Raw genomic sequence first — 19,737 nt, 5'->3', positions numbered from 1 at the left:
TTTTGGTCAGTGAGTGTGCAAAGGTGTAAGGAAAGAAGAAAAGATGGTGGTATTTGGACTCCTCTTATATTAAAACAATGAAGGAAGCGTTTACTTTGTATATAGACGGCTGAGTGGAATATCACCTTATCTCGGCGGCCAGTTCGAAAATATCGGAACTCAAATTTTTTTTAAAAACACCTTATCTCAGGATTTGTTTCAAAGACGCCCTGTCCCACAATTTGTTTCACCAACGCCCTATCTAACGTAAACATTTAGGGCGGTTTTGAACAAAAGTATTGGTTAGTGCTTTTATGAAACTAATCCGTTTTTAACAACAATTTTAAGATACGGGATTTTCTGCCGTGATGTGGTAATATTAAATGCACCAGTCCACTTTCTTGCGATAGGTTGAGCTCCTCGAAGTCGAGAAAAAAGAAAGAAAAACCTTGTGTATGTTGTGTCAATCAGCTGCAAACTATCCCAGCCAGATTGCTATTAAAATACAGTGAAAATATTCCTCACCATAATAATATATGCCAGACGTCTTATTCAAAGCTCTCAAATCACTATGCAATGCAAAAAGAATAGACCAGGAAATTGGTGCAAGGATCAGAACACGATATCAACCCCAAGGAAACAAACAAATAAAAATCATTTCAAATTAGAAGTTTTGTTGATGATGTCATAAAAAATACAACAAGTTCAGTTTTACCCCTGATGAAGCTACAATGCTCAGCAAAACGCTGGATCAGCGTAGTTATGTTCTTCATTTACTAAATCGCCACAGGGGCTAAAACTTAGCTTAATCCACGTAATCAGCAGCTCTTGCATTCAAACGAACTAATTTACTGCTATACATACAAGGCGTACTTAAACGAAAGGCAGAACAGAACTATAAAAACAGAGGACTATAAAGCATGCAACTGAAGAAAATCGCGACAACACGAAAAAAGACACTGAAGATGGACAACGCTGAAATCGGTTTGTCTCAAAACAAAAATTTACAAGACGGCAGCGGTGCTGTGGTAGTGGCGTGCTTCGCCTATCACACCGAAGGTCTTGGGCTTAAGTCCCGGACAAAGCAATATCAAAAATTTAGAAACAAGTTAATTTTTTTTTCAATTAAAAAAAATGTTTTTCTAAACGGGTCACCCCCCGGCAGTGATATGGCAAACACTTCGAGCGTATTTATGCATGAAAAAGTTCTCAGTGCAGATGCCGTTCGGAGTCGGCATACAACGTGTAGGTTCCGCCCCGCCAGGAGCACGATGCAAATTGGAAGCAAAGCTCGGCTTAATCTCCTCGGAGGTAAATCGCGCCAATTATTTATATATTTTTATTAAGGAATATTGTTCATAAATCATTGTAACGCTTATCGCCAAGACCAAAAATAATACATGGAATAGTGATTTTTACTACCAAATTATAATAATAATAATAAATGAAGTACATAGAATAATTATCCCAAGAATGGTGCTCCATGCCGCAAGTACAAAATGTACAATTCAACATTTTGCGGTTTTGTCCTTTACCAAAGATAAATGAAAATTGAATCTCATGAATACCAAATTTACTACCCAAGCACAAATAACCACAGGTTTTGCTCAACTTCTTTTTAAACACCAAAACCAACGAATTTACCACATTTATGTTCTATACGTCTGCACTTCCTTACCCCATCACCGTTTATGCTGCTCATCACACAATAAGCAAACCCGAATTTATTCTTGTATAATTCATAGTAATAAAAGAAATTTTATTTGCCATTTTCTATTCATTACTCGTAAAAATATAAATGCAAGAAGTTTGAAATTTTAAGAAAATGTTCTTAACAATCACGAAAACTCAAATGCAAGCCATAAAAGGATAGTCATTGCCTTAAAGGATGCCGCCCAAGCTTGTTTGCCTAAAATATCAGCATTTTCATTTTTGGGTTTCAGTTGTGCAGGAAGCGAGTAAAACAAAAGCAATCAAATGAGAGTCGTAAATTTTGAAATTATTATAGCCAATGAATGTTAAACATGGCTTAAATAAATACTTATTATGGAAAAACATAAACAACATTTGCTTGCAGGAGTAGGAGGAGAAGCGCACGTAGTTACAAAATATGATTAATTTCAGCAAAGTCATCAAATTTAACAAAGCGAATAAGATTAAGAAAGCTGATTGAGTTTAGCAGATATAAAATATTGACGAAGGATTGTGGGCGTAGTGAGAAGATGCAAAAATGGGTGAAGGAGAAAGGGAATCAGTGGCAGAAGGATAGAGACATTAAGGGAAATTTGATAGAATAGGAGGGAGGGTACGAGCTAGGCAGTCAGTGAAAGGAAGATGAAAATGTAGGAAAGGGGAAAGAAATAAGATGGACACCCCAGAAAGTGAGGAAGGAGAAATAAATATTTTTTTATTTAATTTCAAATTCCGGAAAAATAGCGTCTACTGGATTTGCAACTTACTTATTAAATTGACGCTTAGCTGTTTATACGATTGTGGCCATTCAGAGTAGCTGGGTCTGCTAGTATAATTATAATTTGAAATGATATATCCGAGCCGATTTTTTCCTCCAATAGGGTGCGTGCTACCTTAAACTTTTCTAGGAAAAGGCAACTGCCGACGCATTTCAGGACAGAAAAAAAAATCGGAAAAATGTAAGAGTAATACCAAGGGTAACCGCGATGCGAAATGAATGGTTTTTTGTTGTTACTGTAACCATAAAACATTCGTAAGTTAAAGAGGCTACGCGTATGAGAAATCCTCTAACAGAAATAAGTCCGGTACCCTCTGGATCTAACATCCTCTCCTACTAGACAAGTTTCAGAAACTTAAAATAAAATAAATGTAAGGCGCGATAACCTCCGAAGAGATCTAAGGCCGAGCTTCTCTTCCAATTTGCGTCGTGCTCCTTTTGATTTTCCCTACAAATTGGCCGGATGGGACCTACGTGTTTTATGCCGACTCCGAACGGCATCTGCAAAGCAGATGAATTTTCACTGAGAGCTTTTCATGGCAGAAATACACCCGGAGTGCTTGCCAAACACTGCCGAGTGGCGACCCCGCTTAGAAAAATTTTCTTCTAATTGAAAAACCTTATTTCTAAAATTTTGATGTTGCTTTGCCCGGGGTGCGAGCTCAGGGCATACGGTGTGGCAGGCGGAGCACGCTACCATCACACCACGGTGGCCACTACGGTGGTTTCAGAAACTTAGAGCTGTGTATTTTATACGTTTCTTACGACAAGCATGCCGAAGTATTAAAGCAAATTTACCTCCGAGGCTATCTATATAGCCTGAACTTCTCTTCCAAATCGGCAAGATATTACGTACATTTTCATGCTAACTCCGAACGGCAGCTGCAAGGTAGACGCATTTTCACTGACAAGCTTTTCGTGGCAGAAACACACTCGGAATTTTTGCTAACCGGCACCCGAGGAGCGCCCTTGCTTGGAAAACCTTTTCCAATTGAACAAACCTTTTTTTTTAATTTTTGACGTTGCATTGCCTTGGTCTTGAACCTGAAGCCATCCATACCATGCGATACGCGCAGAATGCCGCCATCACACCACGGCGACCGCTACGCTGGACAGTCAGTGAAATGAGTTTTCAGAAGGCAGGCATTAATATGTCATTTAATGAACCTAAGGAGTGACGATTTTAATTACGAGCCTGGTTCTTTTTTCATTTATGCGGAGTCAAGCTTGGCCGAATATTTCAATCAGCCTATTTATCTCGTTCCGTCCAGTTGCCCTCCTCGCTAGTTCGTGTGCATCACATTTTCCAAGCATACCACTGTGACCATATCACCGTTGTCACTCATCTAGTGACCAGTTCAGTCAGCGACCGTCTGCAGTCTATGGATGCCTTCGATTAAGTTTCCACGCGAAGAGATTATTACGTAGCAACCAACGAGTAGATACCAGTACTTACATATTGCAGTTCAGCTTGAATAAATCTGTGACAGGTTTTTTCTGAAGGGATTAAGTCTTTGTGGGTGTCGGAGGAGTTCCACTGATATAAGCATCGCTGCCTACTGCCGCTCACTGGTAATCCTGCAAATTGTGCTGCTTATTTTTCCCACTGGCTAAAAAACCGTGATATCTTACTTTGCTTTCACTTCGCAGATTCGCTGCGCTATAAGAGGCAGTATTAGAGTTTTGTATATCAAAATTGGCAAAGTGATAGTTTTGCGAGCACTTGGCCGAAATAAATTTGCGATTTAAATGCATTAATTTGATAAGACAAATCAAATTGCGTGCTCAGGTTACATCACCACATCACCACAAAGTTCATTCAAATGGACACTCGTTTTTTGTTTTGCTTGTAGAAATGTAAATTTTCACACACACATTTGATTAATTCCCTTATATTTCTTATACTCACACATACATACGCACCATGGCAAATCACACCGATCGAGGTGTTCACTTATCGGTGAAGAAGTTAAAAGTTTAAATGTTCAAATGAAAACTTTGTTATCTTTTTGCCTCAGTTTTGTTGCTGTTGCTGTGTTTAGTGCAGTGCGATTTTGTATAGATTTGACTTTCGTGCGACAATGTTTGCAGTTAATAGGAAAACCAAGGGCAAAGTGCAAGTTTATCAACTTCATAAGGAAAATAAAGCAAGGATGGAGAGACCAACAAAAAGTGTGTAGAAACATATTTAAGATGCATGAAAACCAAATGAGCAAAAGTCACTTGTCCATGTGTGTGTGCCGCTGCATGTGTATGCGTGCATCTTATATCGAAAACACACACAGCTGTATCTGGGTCTCTCTGCGCTGCAGACCAAGTTTTCGGCTGCAAAAGTGACAAAAGCGGGCGTGTGGGCGTTGTGTTAGATAAGTAAAAGTTTTGCTGCAGAGTCACACATGAAAATCTAGCAAATGTTGTTTATTTTTTTAGTTGTATTTGCTTTTGTAAGGTATTTTGCTTGCTATGAAAATAAATGCGTGCGATTTCCTTTTGAAAATTTATTGCAATCAAATTAAAGTTGTTAGTAAACTGCATAACTTATACAAGTTGCTATAGATTTAGGTTGAGGTCGGTTGTAGATCTGTAGCAGGCATAGCTGAAAAGGAGGCTACTATGGTTCTTTACAGGTAGTTCGCTCTACTCGAACTTCATAGAAGTGACGGCATGGCAATGGGATACCCACAGCGTGCCATAGGCGAATAGAAAACAATTTCTTACAGATTTCACCTTACACAATACTGAATAGTTGATGTCCTGAAGGCCAGCAGCCATCTTCTGCTAGAGACTTACCACCTTTTTAATGTGCCATAAAAAGGAGTTAAAGTGACCTAGGCATCTGTTTGCTAAGTATTTCTTCAAGCATCTTGACAGTTCGAGTCCCACTGCAGTATGATGAAGGCTCGAAGATCGCATTGAGGCTGATGTGACAAGCTCAATGGTCATCAGCGTGGGATGTAGCATATTGTGGCGAATATTAGCATCACTATGCTGTTAGTAAATAATCACACCACAAAAACTTAAGCAAGTCACACTTGTGTACATGAATACATCAATCATCATTTACATAAATACATACATGGAAGGCGACGAGAAGTATATGCACACACATACCCAGCAGCTCGAAGTGAAGAGATATCTCACACACACACATGTAGTCATCAGCCGAAGTTCTTACTCACACATACGCACGCATATAAATAAATTACCAAGCAGAAGATACAACTGTTCTAGAAGGCGAAACATCTAGAAGTAGAAAAATGCGGACGAGGCAACAGAGAGTATAAAAGCAGCGCAAGCTGAGGAATGACTAATCAGTTTGATTAACACATGCTATTGTGAAGTACGTGATATTGAAGTATAATTGTAATATTTCCAAAGTAATCCGTATAAAGACCAGTTTGCAATACAGAATACTGGAGTGATTTATTCAACAGTTTAGCGATTCTAATCCCCCAGAATTCGTTAAAATATGAAATCTGAAATGAGTGGGTTTGTACTCTCCCGTATGTTTCTGCAAATAGTTCTCTGTAATTGTCTATGTTAAACGATTCTCCGTGAAAAATAGCTGTGCGTGGTGCTCCATATTGATTCCATGAAAATCGATTTAAGGAGATTTGATTGTAAAAATGTTATATAATATTCTACTTTAAAGAAATGCACATACACGTGTTCGTTTAAAGGGAAAAAGGTCTCGTTCACAGAAAATGGATGCAAAGGTAAATTTATAAGCATTGATGATATGTGCATGTAACTTTAAAGTTACCAAATTGTATGAAGCACACACACATGCAGAAAGGTGTTACGGAAGGATTTTTGTCCCTTTTGCATTGGCATCACTCCTTCTGGGCAACAACCAATCTCAAGAATAGCGCCCAATCGAAACGAAATAAATATAAAATCACATGCATTCATATGTTAAAATATATTTGCGCATATGTTAGATGAAATGTGAAAACGGATAAAACGCACGGACGTGTAGTATTTTACTTCACAGCCAAACCTGCCAATGAAGCGAAAACGTAGTAGAAATTTTGTTGGTGGAACGTTTTTGGTTGCATTGCATACGAAGTATTGAAACTTTCTTGCGGAAATTTTGTAGCACAATGTCAAGTAGAGTGCAACCTTGTAGGAAAAATATCCAGTACAATATTGTGGCGCTTCCAGTATATTCGGCCCAACACTACTTCACCACAAGCCGGCACCGAAGCGCTACCGCGTCTTATCAATTTTCAATCCAAGTTGTAAAGATTTAACGATTAGATATCGCTTTCTTATCGAAGAGATATTGAAGTGTTAACAATTTTCTCTCAACGAGCTGTCGGTGTGTTGTCGACGAGATTTAGACAGGTTATTGATTTGTTAACGAAATGTTGTAAACTTGTCATCGATAAAAAACTTTACCGACAGGTTATTGAAACTTAATTGACGACTTATCGGTTTGTCAGCGATTTGTTATTGAAAAGTCGAAGACTTTACCAGTATTTTGTCGAAAAGCTTACGATTTTTTGTCGAATTATTACCAATTTGTTATCGGCATATTACTGAATTGATGTAAAAAATGATTCGATGATTTGATATCGAATTTTCATCGGAAAATTATCGATTATTTATCTCAAAGTAGCTGACGTGTTATCAAAAATTTGACGGTTTTTTATCGGAAAGTTGTTGAAATAGGACCGCCTTGTTATCGAAGAGATATCTATTTACTTTAAAAAGTTATCGTGTTGTTATTCACGTGTTATCAATTTGTTTTCGAGTTTACATCAAAAGCGTAGTCGATTTGTCGAACGGACGTCCTAATATAATAGCCAGGATCGCCAACAATCCAGCCGAGTGCTGCACAGTATAACGACAATTATGCTACGGCCCCTCAGGGCATCAACAACGGTATGCAAGAATTTATTGAGTTATTTCATCTATTGCTGCTTTCATCTACTCTGCTAGCGTCAATGCTAGAAAACGCTACAAAAATGTACATATATCTACAATTGACTATATTAATGACATTTGATACATTTATGCGTGCCCACATGCACTCACATCAATGCATCCTTTGTAACGCTACATTTTCCGTACTTCACCGTTAAGTTCCCTTAGACATGCTGTTTGCTGCTGCTTTAATTTTACCATTACAGTAACTTTGCAATCATGTTTTCAAACGATTAGTTCACTGAACTGGCAAAGAAACGATAAGCAAGTGTAGAGGGAATGGCCTTGGAGCTATAACAACAATAACTTCATATTTTGAAGAGCCCTGATACAACACAATAGAACTAGATTTCGTCTGCCACTTCTTACTAAAGTTACATTTAGTATGTGTGTTAATCGGTGCACATGTGTGGCAGTGGTAGTAAAGGAGAATTGAATTGAAAATTCGCAGCTTTTTAGTAGCGCGTTAACAACAACATCAGCGCCCTCAAGTGCACTTCGCCATCTACTTTGTGCTCAGCGCTGTCATCACGTCACTCTATTCGTCAACAATCAACATCAAAGAACTCCATATGCGCTTACATATGTCACATTTATTTTGCATAGTAATCTCCCACCTACACTGAACACCTTTTTCCTTCTCTCCACAACTTCTGCTTACAACTCATTCGAAATTCCAATCATTTGAAATATATGTGAATCGCTAACATTTCTGTGACAATGAAAGATAGCGTCAAGATATTCTCGTTAAACAGGAATTTTCGAAAAGATTAAATATATTTTCCTCAATGATGTATAAACATATCTGCCCGCGATATGGGGATATAAAAATGTAAGCGTAACTGTAATCACTACGCAGTCGCCTAATATGGGCGCAATGTACGTGGTAGAGTTCATATAAACAAAATCAGGGAGCTAACAAGGCATGGCAGGGAAAGGTAAGGAAAAGATACAGACGAGTTATCGATTCATAATCGGAGTGTAAAAATTTCCTGTCTATAACAAAAGTTATCAATACATGGTAAATTTTTTTATCGACGAGTTATTGTAAAGTACTCGATTTGTTATCAAAAATTTATCTATTTACTACCGAAACGTTATCGATCTGTTTTCGAAAAGTTAACAATTTGGTATCAAAAGCTTATCGATATGTAATTGAAAATTTGTCTTTCATTTATCGAAAAGTTATCGGCATGTTATCGAAAACTTATCGATTTTTTGTTGAACAGTTTTAAATTTGTTGCCGGAGTATTACCAATTTGTTAACGGCATTTTATACATTCGTCCTGAAAAGTTATTGATTTTCTATCTATTATTTATTGAAAAGTTATAAATTTTTTACCAAAAGTTTACCAGTTGTCGATTAAATTTCAAAGAGTAATCAATTATTTATTGAAAAGCTCTCGGTATGCTCAGTGTTTTGTCGGTGTGTTAACAATTTGTTTTCAGCGTGTTATCGAAAAGTAATCGATTTGTTTGAAAAAATGGTGGATCGTGGACCAGTGCATGGCTGATAATTTTTTGATGAGAGTAAAAACAGTTTGGACTATATTTACTCTATTTCCGGGGTTTATTATTACTCTAATGCAGTTTTTTACTAACTAGGAAGGAGTTTTAAGACAGCAAGGCACACAAGTCTGCTTAGCTGTCCAATATCCTCATTTCGGATATGCATCGAGTATAAACCTTTTCGTATACATTCTCTCCCTCACACTGCTATTCGTTATATGGATTCCCTTTTCTAAGACCACCATGTCTATATTGAACAATTCAAAGCTTCTGAACGACAATTAAATGCGAGATTTCAGTTCAAGTATTTTTCGGCTGTTGGGAAACGGATTTTGATGCCACCCAGATGTTGATGGGTTTCTTCTCCCGATAAAAGGCACCAGCCTTTAAAGAAGGTTTACAGATAATCCTCTAGTATCATACCATCTTTGTGTGATGCGGTGCACTGGTTGCATGTAATCGCATATTATTGCTTCAAGCAGCCGATTTTGGTACAAATACGATCTTAACCTCTGCATACTTTTTTGAAATGTAGCCCAGCAGTAGGGAAGCTCTATATGAGCTATAACAAAGATAGATCGCATTCAGTCCAGAAGATTTGAACGGACTTCAAAATAGTAACGCTCATTTCACTCCCTTAACTATCGAAAACTTTGTCGTGTTTTCTGTACCACCAATGGACGACAAGCTCATCATTAGATGTGAATTTTGGTAGTCCTGGAAGTGAGTTGCAAGCACAAGCTTACTGATGGGTATATCTTCCCTATAGATTTTTTTGGAATGCCACTTACATTTCTGTAATTTCGCGACAGGGCCTATTCGAATACAATTCACCTCTTAAAACTATTCCATTTCGCGCGTCCAGTGCCAATAAAAGTCTTAGCACATCTCGAGCCATTTTGTTAACTGTCTTTCCCCAGATTCGCCTTGCTATAGTTGCGTTTTTTTTACCAATGCGCCATACCAAAAAAAGAGCCTTGTTTAACTGCTTTGACTTGGTAATTGATTTCGACTGCAGCTAGCAACAGTCGGATAGGAGCTTTATAGGCTACACGAATTAGGCAAAAACGCTCATCACTCAATTGACCAGTGACAAAAGAAAAAAAAAAAAAACACAGTCAATATCGGTTTCGCTTTCATTCTGTCAATTAGCATGAATTTATCTGCTTTAGCGTCGCTTCCGCGCTAGCACCAACCGTTTAGAACTTTTGTAGTTTGGACAGCAGGCGCGCAAAATGTTCGTCACGTCTCATCATAAAATCAGCATAACTTCCAAATGCTGGCAGGCGAGCATGCGCCAGTTTGTGATTGTGGACGGTGTCGTGTGCAGTGCTATGATTAGCTTACCCTATACGGCGGCAGCTCACACCAAAAAAGGATGCCCTCGTCGTTACGCAGTTCCTGCACGCTACGATTTTTGGCCGCTGGACGTGCGCTCAAGGTAAATAGCTGTACACTGGAGCTGCGTATAAAAGCAAACTATTCAATGTCATTCGATATCAGTTCCTCGTAATCGCCCACTCAACACTGTGCACAAAGTATTCTTCTTCCTTAGAATTAACTAAATTATATAAAACGAATTAAATTCAGCCTCGAAATAATAAACGAAATTAAAACTTTTGTAAATTCGGGTCGCTTCTCATCTTTAATAGCAAAAAATGTCTAAAATGCAAATTGTCATATTGTGCGCTGCGCTCGCTTTTAGCGCATACATTTCAAGCACTGTAGCGGAGCCTCAACAACGTGGTCAGCGTGTCTACTATCGTCCTGCAGTTGCGCGCTATCAAAGTGCACGTTACTTGGCACGTCAGGAGGTAGCTGCCGATGCTGCACCGGAAGCGCCAGCAGTCACACCTTATCCTTCCGCTGATGAGCTGAAACCAGCTGTGCCGTTCGATGAGGCCGCACCTACCAGCAATATACCCGATGAGGTCTATGGTCCACCAGAAGCCCATACACCTGACGAAGTGTACGGCCCACCAGATGTGTTGGGAAATGATTTGCCTGCTGATGCTGGCGTTCCAGCAGCTGATGATGTGTCTACTGATCCCGCCGCCGAAAATTTCCCTGCGCCCGTTGATGAACAGCAAGCTCGCTTGTTTGCTTCCCGCCGTGCAGCTGCACTACGCCAACAACGTCAACGTAAAGAGGCTGCTTATCGTAAAGGATTGGCTGTTCGTAGCGCCGCAAAACCACTCAAATATAGAGCAGCCCCACAGCGTCGTCAGTAATTTGCAGGAGTTTGAGTGTTTTGTTGAAGTTTTGTAAGAAAGTTGTAAATTTTTGTAAATCAATGAAAATTTAATAAACTTTCTTTTTAATTAGAAATGATTACAATTTTGTATAAATAATTAAGATATGTTGTATGCATGTTTGTATGTATGAGCGTGTATGGATCACACACACAGGTGAAATTAGAAACTAAAGAGAATCCAGGCAGCAAGATGAATTTTCTAACTTATCTTTTGACATTTTTAAACGTAAAAGCTGAACACTTCTAGCAAAGTATTTGGCATTTGGCTTGAGATTTTGAGTTTGATGAGTCCGACGAAAACCTCAATCCTACAAAGGTAAAGTTATATAGCGCGGGTATAGTGAAGTTGAATGGTAGTCTGCAAGTGTGGCAGAAATCAAACTGATTCGATAGAAAAAAATGCTTTACGCGTCTCTGGCTGAGTAAGAGGGTCATCAAGAATAGTCTCTCGCTGTCATATTACTGCACTTTCAGCATACTTACTTAATGCTGAATCACTTAGGCAAATAAGGAGGCTCCTCCTTTATCAGGATATATAAGGATCGTTTGAAGCGAAGATATAGTCAGCTGCTACTTTCGTCCGAATGGTCCTTGACACATTCAGGGGCAAGCTTAAACTTACTCAAATTGATATGTGAAAGCTAACAAGTATTCTGCTTCAATCGGGAGGCTTTCACCTATTTCTTTCACCGACCAAATTCTCGGCAGCTTTATTCACGACGTGTACTGAGGATATTTCTGGAGCTATTGAATATCCACGTCGATGACGTTCGAGAATGGAGAGAAATTTAACGTTGATCAAACGGTTTCTGTCAAATGCTCAGAAGCCTGGGCATCCCAACAGGCATCTGCGCAAGTGTAATATAAAACTACGGCACGTAAGAGCTCAGCTGTTTGATAATGATGAGTCCTATGCCCGCGAACCACGTTCTCAGAGTCCAATACCCGAAACTCGCAGTGGAGGAAACTAGACTCCCAGCGATACGCACGACATTCTAGCATAACTTCGATCTAGATATGGTATTAGGTTAAGGGCACAGGAATCGACCCCGTAATATGAAATATTTATCCAGCATATAAAGTGTCTGCGCATGATACTAACCATCTGTTTGATTGCAATGTAGAACTAGCGGCTTTAAAATCCATGTCTTTTTCGTCCAACCCTATTGGAATTGCTAGTTACTTTAGACTTCCGTTAGAGGATACTGAAAACGATAGCAGAGATATTGTTGGGCCTCTTAATAAAAAAATTCGTTCACAACGTCAAAGCAACCAAGGGCTTACCAGCTTTGTGAAAACATATCGCATCACTTTCCTCCTTTATTGACGATAAGCTTCTTCTAAAATCGTTTTCCATCTGGTCCTTTTAGCGGATTCGGAGGCGCCCCTTAGTCTTCTTGCAGGCGAGTTCTTATGGACCGAAAAGTTTTCTTAACGCTTCATCGATAAACACTTGAGCATACATTTGAATAGGGAATATCATATGAGGAGTCCTATTGACTTAGTGTTATAGGCCTTGGAGCTGCAAAGAATTCCTAATTGGTGGCATGTTGACCTATGTGTCACTCAAAACATCAAAACTAATCTCACCAAGAAAGTTAATCGTTTTGAAAAGTTCGTACGAAAGGTAAATGGAGATGAGGACGTAGTGAAGGGTGGTACATTAGCCCAACACAAAAGCAGAGCGAAGCTAATTAGCGCAACAAACAAACAAATAGCTTTCAAAGACTGGTAAACACACACAACAATTGAGATTTTTCGTGTAAGATTTCATTTGCCTTATTGCAAAGATTAAGATTAAAACAGCAAACAAAGTTGTGGGCAAGCAAGTGTGCAGCCTACTAAGCGCACAAACACACACACACACATGAACCAAAGAGCATTCACACAAAAGGCATTCACGTAACGTTACCGCGTGAATACGTTTGGGAATTTCCCATTCAACTACACCCACAAATACACAACCACACACACATGCGAATACACACGTGCGTGCATACAAATAGCGCCAATTCTTTGGTGTAACTTTTTCTCAAGCGACTTCCAGCAACATTTTTTGGCTAACTCGGTCGTGCACAGGTAGCTTAATCGACTAATCAAATAGAATTGCGGACAAACAAAAGCAAAAGCAAAGCGCGTAAAGTCGACCAGTGCGGTTCATTTGCGAGAAGGTGGAGATTTCCCTCTATATTCATTCGAACAATATGCAGACAAATTCCTTTCAATACAACCGCAGTGCGTGACCTTTGCTTGGGTAGAGACAACACAATTCATGTACGCCAAAAAGTATGCAATAGACAGCACCGCAGCTGAACACCAGTTGTAATTCAAGCCAAATACCTGGCAAATATCTCTCACAATGCAAAGCATTTTCTTTTGCTATTTGTTGGCTGGTACAAATATCAAAAGCTCGAAAACAATGCGTAGCAGTGTGTGTGTGTGTGTGACCGGATATTGCCAATGAATAGTGAAATGTGCACAGGCTGTTGCTGAATTTTTACAGACATGCAGACAGATACTCACACACACACAAAAGCAAACTTAGTGCAAAGCCTTTGTGTCTAAAGCGGCTTTTCAGATTGATTGAACTTAAATGACAAACGATCGATAAAATCTATTTTTTATGTTGCATGATTTGTTGGTTGAAGCATAGAAGACTTCTTAAATGCTTTAAGCAGGCGGACATACCGAGATTGTTTTTATTGCAATTTTTGAGAAATTTTATCGACTAAATCGAAATTATAAAATCGATTGATTGCAGAAAAACGTGAATACCAAGTTCACACGAAGTTCGATGTGCAAACTTACAGAGCTCGTTTAGACGTTGAAATTAATCAGAGGTAATATTGCCAAAAGCAAATAATCTCTTGCTTTTTGAGAAGACCTTCATCCGCTTTTCGGCTTCTTATTGGTAACAACCAATGGGGAAAAGTTATTGTTTCATTCTTGGTATGAAGTCGATTACTTTTTGATAACATATGGATAACTTTTCGAAGGCTTTTTTCTAAAAATTTTGATGTTGTTTTCCCGGGGCTTGAACCCAGGACCGGACCTGTAGTAAGCGGGCACACTACCGCCACACCTCGCCGGCTGCCATAATATGTTCAAACTATAGTTCTCAATAATCGGCTAATTGAATTGTCGATTCAATAGGGACAAGACGTCGCTGTTGATGGATATAAATTCGATACTGCGAAAGATTTCTTACAGTGAAAGTAATGCCATCTTATAAATTAGAGGGAGAGTAGGTCTTTGCAACAAGTAATACTCTGGACTGAGTACTCAACTGAAAAGTGATGTCCCCTCTCGACGAACAAAAATCGCGCGCTGCAAGTCGCTCATCATACTTCGCCTGATCTATGTTGCGGAATCATGGACGATATCGAGAGAAGATGAGATGGCTCTTGTAGTGTTCGAAAGAAAAGTTCATCGACAATTTATGGTCCTGTCCGTGATGCCGACGAATATCGGTGGTTGAGCTTTACGCAGGTATGATGGTAGTGCAGCGCTTCGCTGGCTAGGTCATGTAATGCGAATGGGCAAAGACGCTCCGGCCATGAAAGTATTTCAGTTAACACCGCAGTTTAGGTGGCAGAGGAAGGGGGAGCCACCACTGAGTTGGGAGAGGCAGGTGAGGAAGACTTGATCTCTCTTGCTGCTGCAAATTGCCATCAGTTATGACGAAACAGGCGTAACTATTTGGCGTACAATCGCTTAGGCGATTAAGGGGCAATTAATGAATGAATGAAAATATTCGATTATTTCTAATCGTTTGATTGTTTACTCTCGACTAGTGATAAGCTCGACTATTCGAATAGTTTTTTTGTAACTCGTAAAGATGTTGTGGAGTTGTTGTAAGCCACCTGCAGCTCACATATTTTTCACTTTGCTTCTTTGGCATACTAGGAGCTACAAAGGATCGAGTTCGATAAACAGCTAATCGATTTTCAATTAATGCAAGAGTTGGCACGCGTCTAATCGAAAAGCCTAGTAATTGATTGTTAGCAGGAGCCCTACTTTATACATAAAGGAATCTTGCGGTCAATTATATAAATTTTTTTTATTTATTTTTTATTAATGAAATCATAAATACATCAATTTTTGTTAAGCAATTATTACAAAAAAAAAAAGAAACAAACAATCTGCTGTGGCAAATTTTTAATGAAGCATCCGTCGAGCTGTTAATTAAATTAAAAACTTCTTTGGTGCGAAATCCACTTCCAGTGAAGCAGGCGGTAAGCCAATTTCGTCTCACTTACGCGTTAACAATGCAATAAAACTACAACAACAAAAATCAGTTGAAGCGACCACACTGCATTTCGTGGCGATGCAATTCAGTTTGTTAAACATCAAAAATTTATGCAAATCCTTATTTACACAATTGTATATGAGGGCTTTTTCAAGCTAACATACGACCCTCATACATACATACATGCATATGCCAAACCAATATTTTGCAAAATATAAATAAAACAGTACTTCCTATGTGCGCTTGCGTTTAAGTCCATTTGTTGACTTGTTATCCAACTGCCTCAGTTGTTGGTGTATTTGTTAACACTCTTTAACATTCCATAATATTTATACAAGTAACAAGCAGCTTTAATTCCGGCTATCAATGTTGGTCACTACCACCAAAGTAAATTTTGCATTGGCTATGAAAACGAAAGGGGGCTTGCAAGGTTGGTTTGTCGAGGTGGGCGAGTACGGGGAAGAAGTGCATGGACAGGCGGCGTTATCTGCACTTGTTTTTTGGTAAGTTTTTAAAGTTTTTGCCGGTCAATTTATTAAATGAAATTTTCGTCTCGTTGGAAAAATTAATATTTGTTTATTTTAATTTTGTATACGAACTCTAGTGGGAAAATATTTAACGAGAGAAGATCTCTCGGAGTTTTGGCTAATCATTGATAGAAGCGATTGCTTTTAAATCCGCTTTTCTAAAGCTTGATCATATTTAGTGTCCGCGTTACCAAAGAATATGATTTCGAGGTTTCAGACACTTAGTCAAACTGTTGTCCTAAGATTCCACTCAAGGATATAACAAGTAGAACACTTGCTTGAGAAAGGGACACTAGTAATTGTAAAAAATAAAGAAAACGGCGTCTAGTTGTGCTTGCTGATCCTAACAGCACTGTCTTTCCAATCCATTTGGCCTTGTCTGCAGTCCCAGAAGCAATTGTGTTTCAAATTTAATGAGCTTAATAGAGAGCACAGCTACTAAATCGGCACTTAACTCAGACCATGTGTAGTATCAATGTAAGATTTCTGGGCCGATAGCGCTATAGGCGTATTCATGCATCAGTATAATTTTATCGGTCCGAGAAATAAACAAGGTATTCGCCGAATAATAACGTTTTGTCTCCTTAACATACATATATGTGTTTCCAAGCATAAGGGAACGTGTTATTACAACACGATTTCGGTGAAACTTAAGCCGTCTTCAATTGCTTCCAAGTTAGAAAAGGAAGTGTAAACCAGGCTTCATTCTACTTATAGCCATTACATCAGTGCTTTTGGGATACAACTGAACCTGCGATAGATGGGATATGTTGAGTACAGGTTTAAGGAGGCATAACCTGCTAGAATAAAGGCATTTTCACGATTTAGACTCATGCCAATTGTTCACTTTTTATATATTTTCGCCTTCTTGTTCTTTGCTTTTTCTTGTAGGGATGCTGATAAATATTTACCGATATAAATCGGTACCTTTCGGAAATAGTTTCATTAAGAAAAAGAACTTTTCGGTAGGCGCTCCCTAGCCTAAGACCACAAAAACATGCTAAGTAGCACCTTTAGCATAGTGCAAGGTGGTGTGGCATTCATTCCCATTGTAAAGGTCTCCTTTAAAAAGGTCCGATGCCACTCTGCGTTTTCGCTTTGAGGAGGCATATAGACTTTTAGAACTTGGTGGGTGGAGGAAATCTTTTTCTTACTTATTTCTTGTCTTGCAGATACAGCTTAAGGGATTTTTTATCCTAACGTTGTTATTTTGAGTCCGATTTTGAAAATTCTTATGTCGTAACATTGGCTTTGGGAGGTTCTAGATTTCCATCTAATGTCCTTTTGAGCTATGAAGTATTAAAGTATGCTTCTCGGTTTTGTCAAACCATAAAAAACAAGTATATGAAAACTACTGCAGAGCTCTAAAGGATATCAGAAGGAATTATTGAGCTTATAAGGATCAGAGTAATAACGTTTTTACTCTAACAATGGGATGTCAAATTATCAAGTTGAAATAAAAAAACACTTTGGCAGTATTTGTGAGAACCAAAAAAAACTAAAAAAGGTTTACGGTTCCTCTCAAAATCAAAAATTTTAGAGGCGGTTTTCACAACTTATTTTATTTCGTATATGAACCGAGTCAGTCTATCATGCACTCTACTGCCCATAGTCAAAAATGACTCTTGCTCGGCTATGCACTCCACCAATTTTATTCTTGTTATGCTCGGGTTTGCTTTGGTTTTACATAAACAATTAGCCATTTAACACAGATTGTTAGTGCAAGTCCACGCATATAGAGCATATACAAAAGTATGAACGTACATACATACATACGTACATTTTACAAGTATACCCAACCGCAACTGACATTTCATGCTCTCTGTTGTTGACATAAAATTTGCGCGATTTTGTTGTCACTCGTTTCGCCCATTTGTTTTATATTTTGATTGTTGTTGTTCGTGCACAATATACACTACATTATTGTTGTTATTTGAATGCATTGTTCGCTTGTTCACGCTGTTGTTGTTTATTGTTGTTTTTCATTTTACCATTCAACATAATTGCCCTTCATAACATTTGTTTTTGTTTTTGTTGTTGTCGCACCCATTACAACTGCATATATTTTCGTTACTGGTGGCATTTGAAGTTATTAAGTATTATTGTTATTGTAGTTATTTGCTGTTGTTGTTGTTGTTGTTGTTTATTGAAGACAAATATGTCTGACTTAATTAATGCAATCAAGTGATGTGAGTACAACAACCACACAATTGTTTGATTCGCATGCCCAATGGCTTTGTTGTTGCTTTGTATGCAATTTGCTTGTTGTCCACCAGCACCGTTGGCAATTGTTACCGCTGACAGCATAACGCGCCCTTAGTTGCAGTAAATTTATGCTGTTGACATTCGAATAGCAACTCTTTTCATTGGTAACCATTTTTAACTCGAATGCTATAAATTGGCCAAGCAACATTTTATTTTATTCTATTTGTGCTCAGAGGAGGAGGAGAAGGAGAAACATGGTTGAGGAAACATTTTTCATTGGGAAATTTTTGACGCGAAAATTCATCCATACCACCTTTGCACCCTGTATAGCATCAGTGCGATTTTGGGGGAAAAACGCCATCCTTTGATAAACGCAGTTACCTCAAGTTGCAATCAATCCTCTCAGATGAGTGTTGTACTATAATTTGACATACCAAAGGCTTTTGGCATGGTAAGTCATACCAAGAACATTGAACGCTCTACCCTCTCGCTTGACTTTGAACAATGGACATTTAGCAAATTTTTGGTTTACGAAAAACAATTTGTTCAAACTACTAACCATCACACGCCAAATCTCGGCCATATCTGTTTATGCTTGTTTATAGAAAAGACAAATATTCGCTTACCTGCAAAGAAACAGTTCATAGAGTAGCACTTTTTAACTGACATGACACACACATCTGAGCTAAAAAAATAGTGCCTAGTATTTTTTCAGCTAAAAATTTTAATCATAGATGGCGCTCTGGCTTTAAATTTTAAGAAATAAATGAAAGGAGAAATAGAAATAACAAGCATGAAGTAGCATTGATATTCGAAATGTAAGGAGGAAGGAATTAGACAGTGGGAGCAAAATAATGGGAGAAAGAGGTAGATAAAGCAGAAGATTTAGAAGAAAATATAGAGGCAATGATCGACAGAAGGCAAATAAAAAGGAGGCTGGCTTTTTGGCTAGCTATATGAGGGTAATTACGGATTAGACCTAGGTTATATATAACGAGATTATCTTGATATTCGTTCTTTACTGCTAATTATCAATTAAATAACTAGATTTCCTATGTTAGTTTTTCCCTGCGATAATCGGTAATTATGAACAAAGTTTGGAGATGCCTATTTTTTTGTAGGCAAAACCACGCCTCTATTGTGTAATCTCTAAGTGGAAGCACGAAATAAAAGATAAAAGTGAAAATTTCTCAGCTAATAATCTCGTTCCTAGAGACGGGGCATACGTGAATGCGTAGATTAAAGGCCGCGGCACAATGTAATTTGTCATATAGATACGTTTAACGCAGGCTTGTGCATTCCAGTAACATCGAAACAATCAACCAAGATGTTGCATTTGTAAATATGAAGGAACTCCAGACTTGGCAAATGAAGTTTAGTTCGCCTTGGCCACTCACATACAAAATTTTGCGAATCACTGGAGGAAATATACTTTCTAACATATTTTGTGTGGTATTCATTTGTTTTATAGCAGTTTTTAACTGTGAAAAATGTTTTAAAAGTTACCAACGAGTGGGAAAAATAATTTTTACTAGCAAAGTGTGCCAGCACCCTTAGCCAAAGCAAATGTAAAATTCTTCTTCTTATGCTTTGCTTGCAACAAAATTTGCAAGTT

At 38.4% G+C, this 19,737-nt stretch overlaps 1 protein-coding gene and 1 long non-coding RNA gene across 2 annotated transcripts in view; one reads left to right on the top strand and one right to left on the bottom strand.

Moving 5' to 3' along the window:
- LOC137233734 (uncharacterized) overlaps nt 1-19,737 on the bottom strand; it is a 58,217-nt gene that overhangs the window by 34,607 nt on the left and 3,873 nt on the right. The window lies entirely within an intron of this gene.
- LOC137252415 (uncharacterized) lies at nt 10,383-11,218 on the top strand. The gene has a single exon (XM_067788055.1). The coding sequence runs from the start codon at nt 10,546-10,548 to the stop codon at nt 11,116-11,118; it is 573 nt and encodes a 190-aa protein (XP_067644156.1). The 5' UTR covers nt 10,383-10,545; the 3' UTR covers nt 11,119-11,218.

This window comes from Eurosta solidaginis, chromosome 5 (genome assembly GCF_040869045.1).
Source record: "Eurosta solidaginis isolate ZX-2024a chromosome 5, ASM4086904v1, whole genome shotgun sequence".
In the NCBI taxonomy this organism is placed as follows: Eukaryota; Metazoa; Arthropoda; class Insecta; order Diptera; family Tephritidae; genus Eurosta; species Eurosta solidaginis.
The sequence above is the reverse complement of the archived record's forward strand: the minus strand, read 5'-3'. Positions and strand labels throughout refer to the sequence as shown.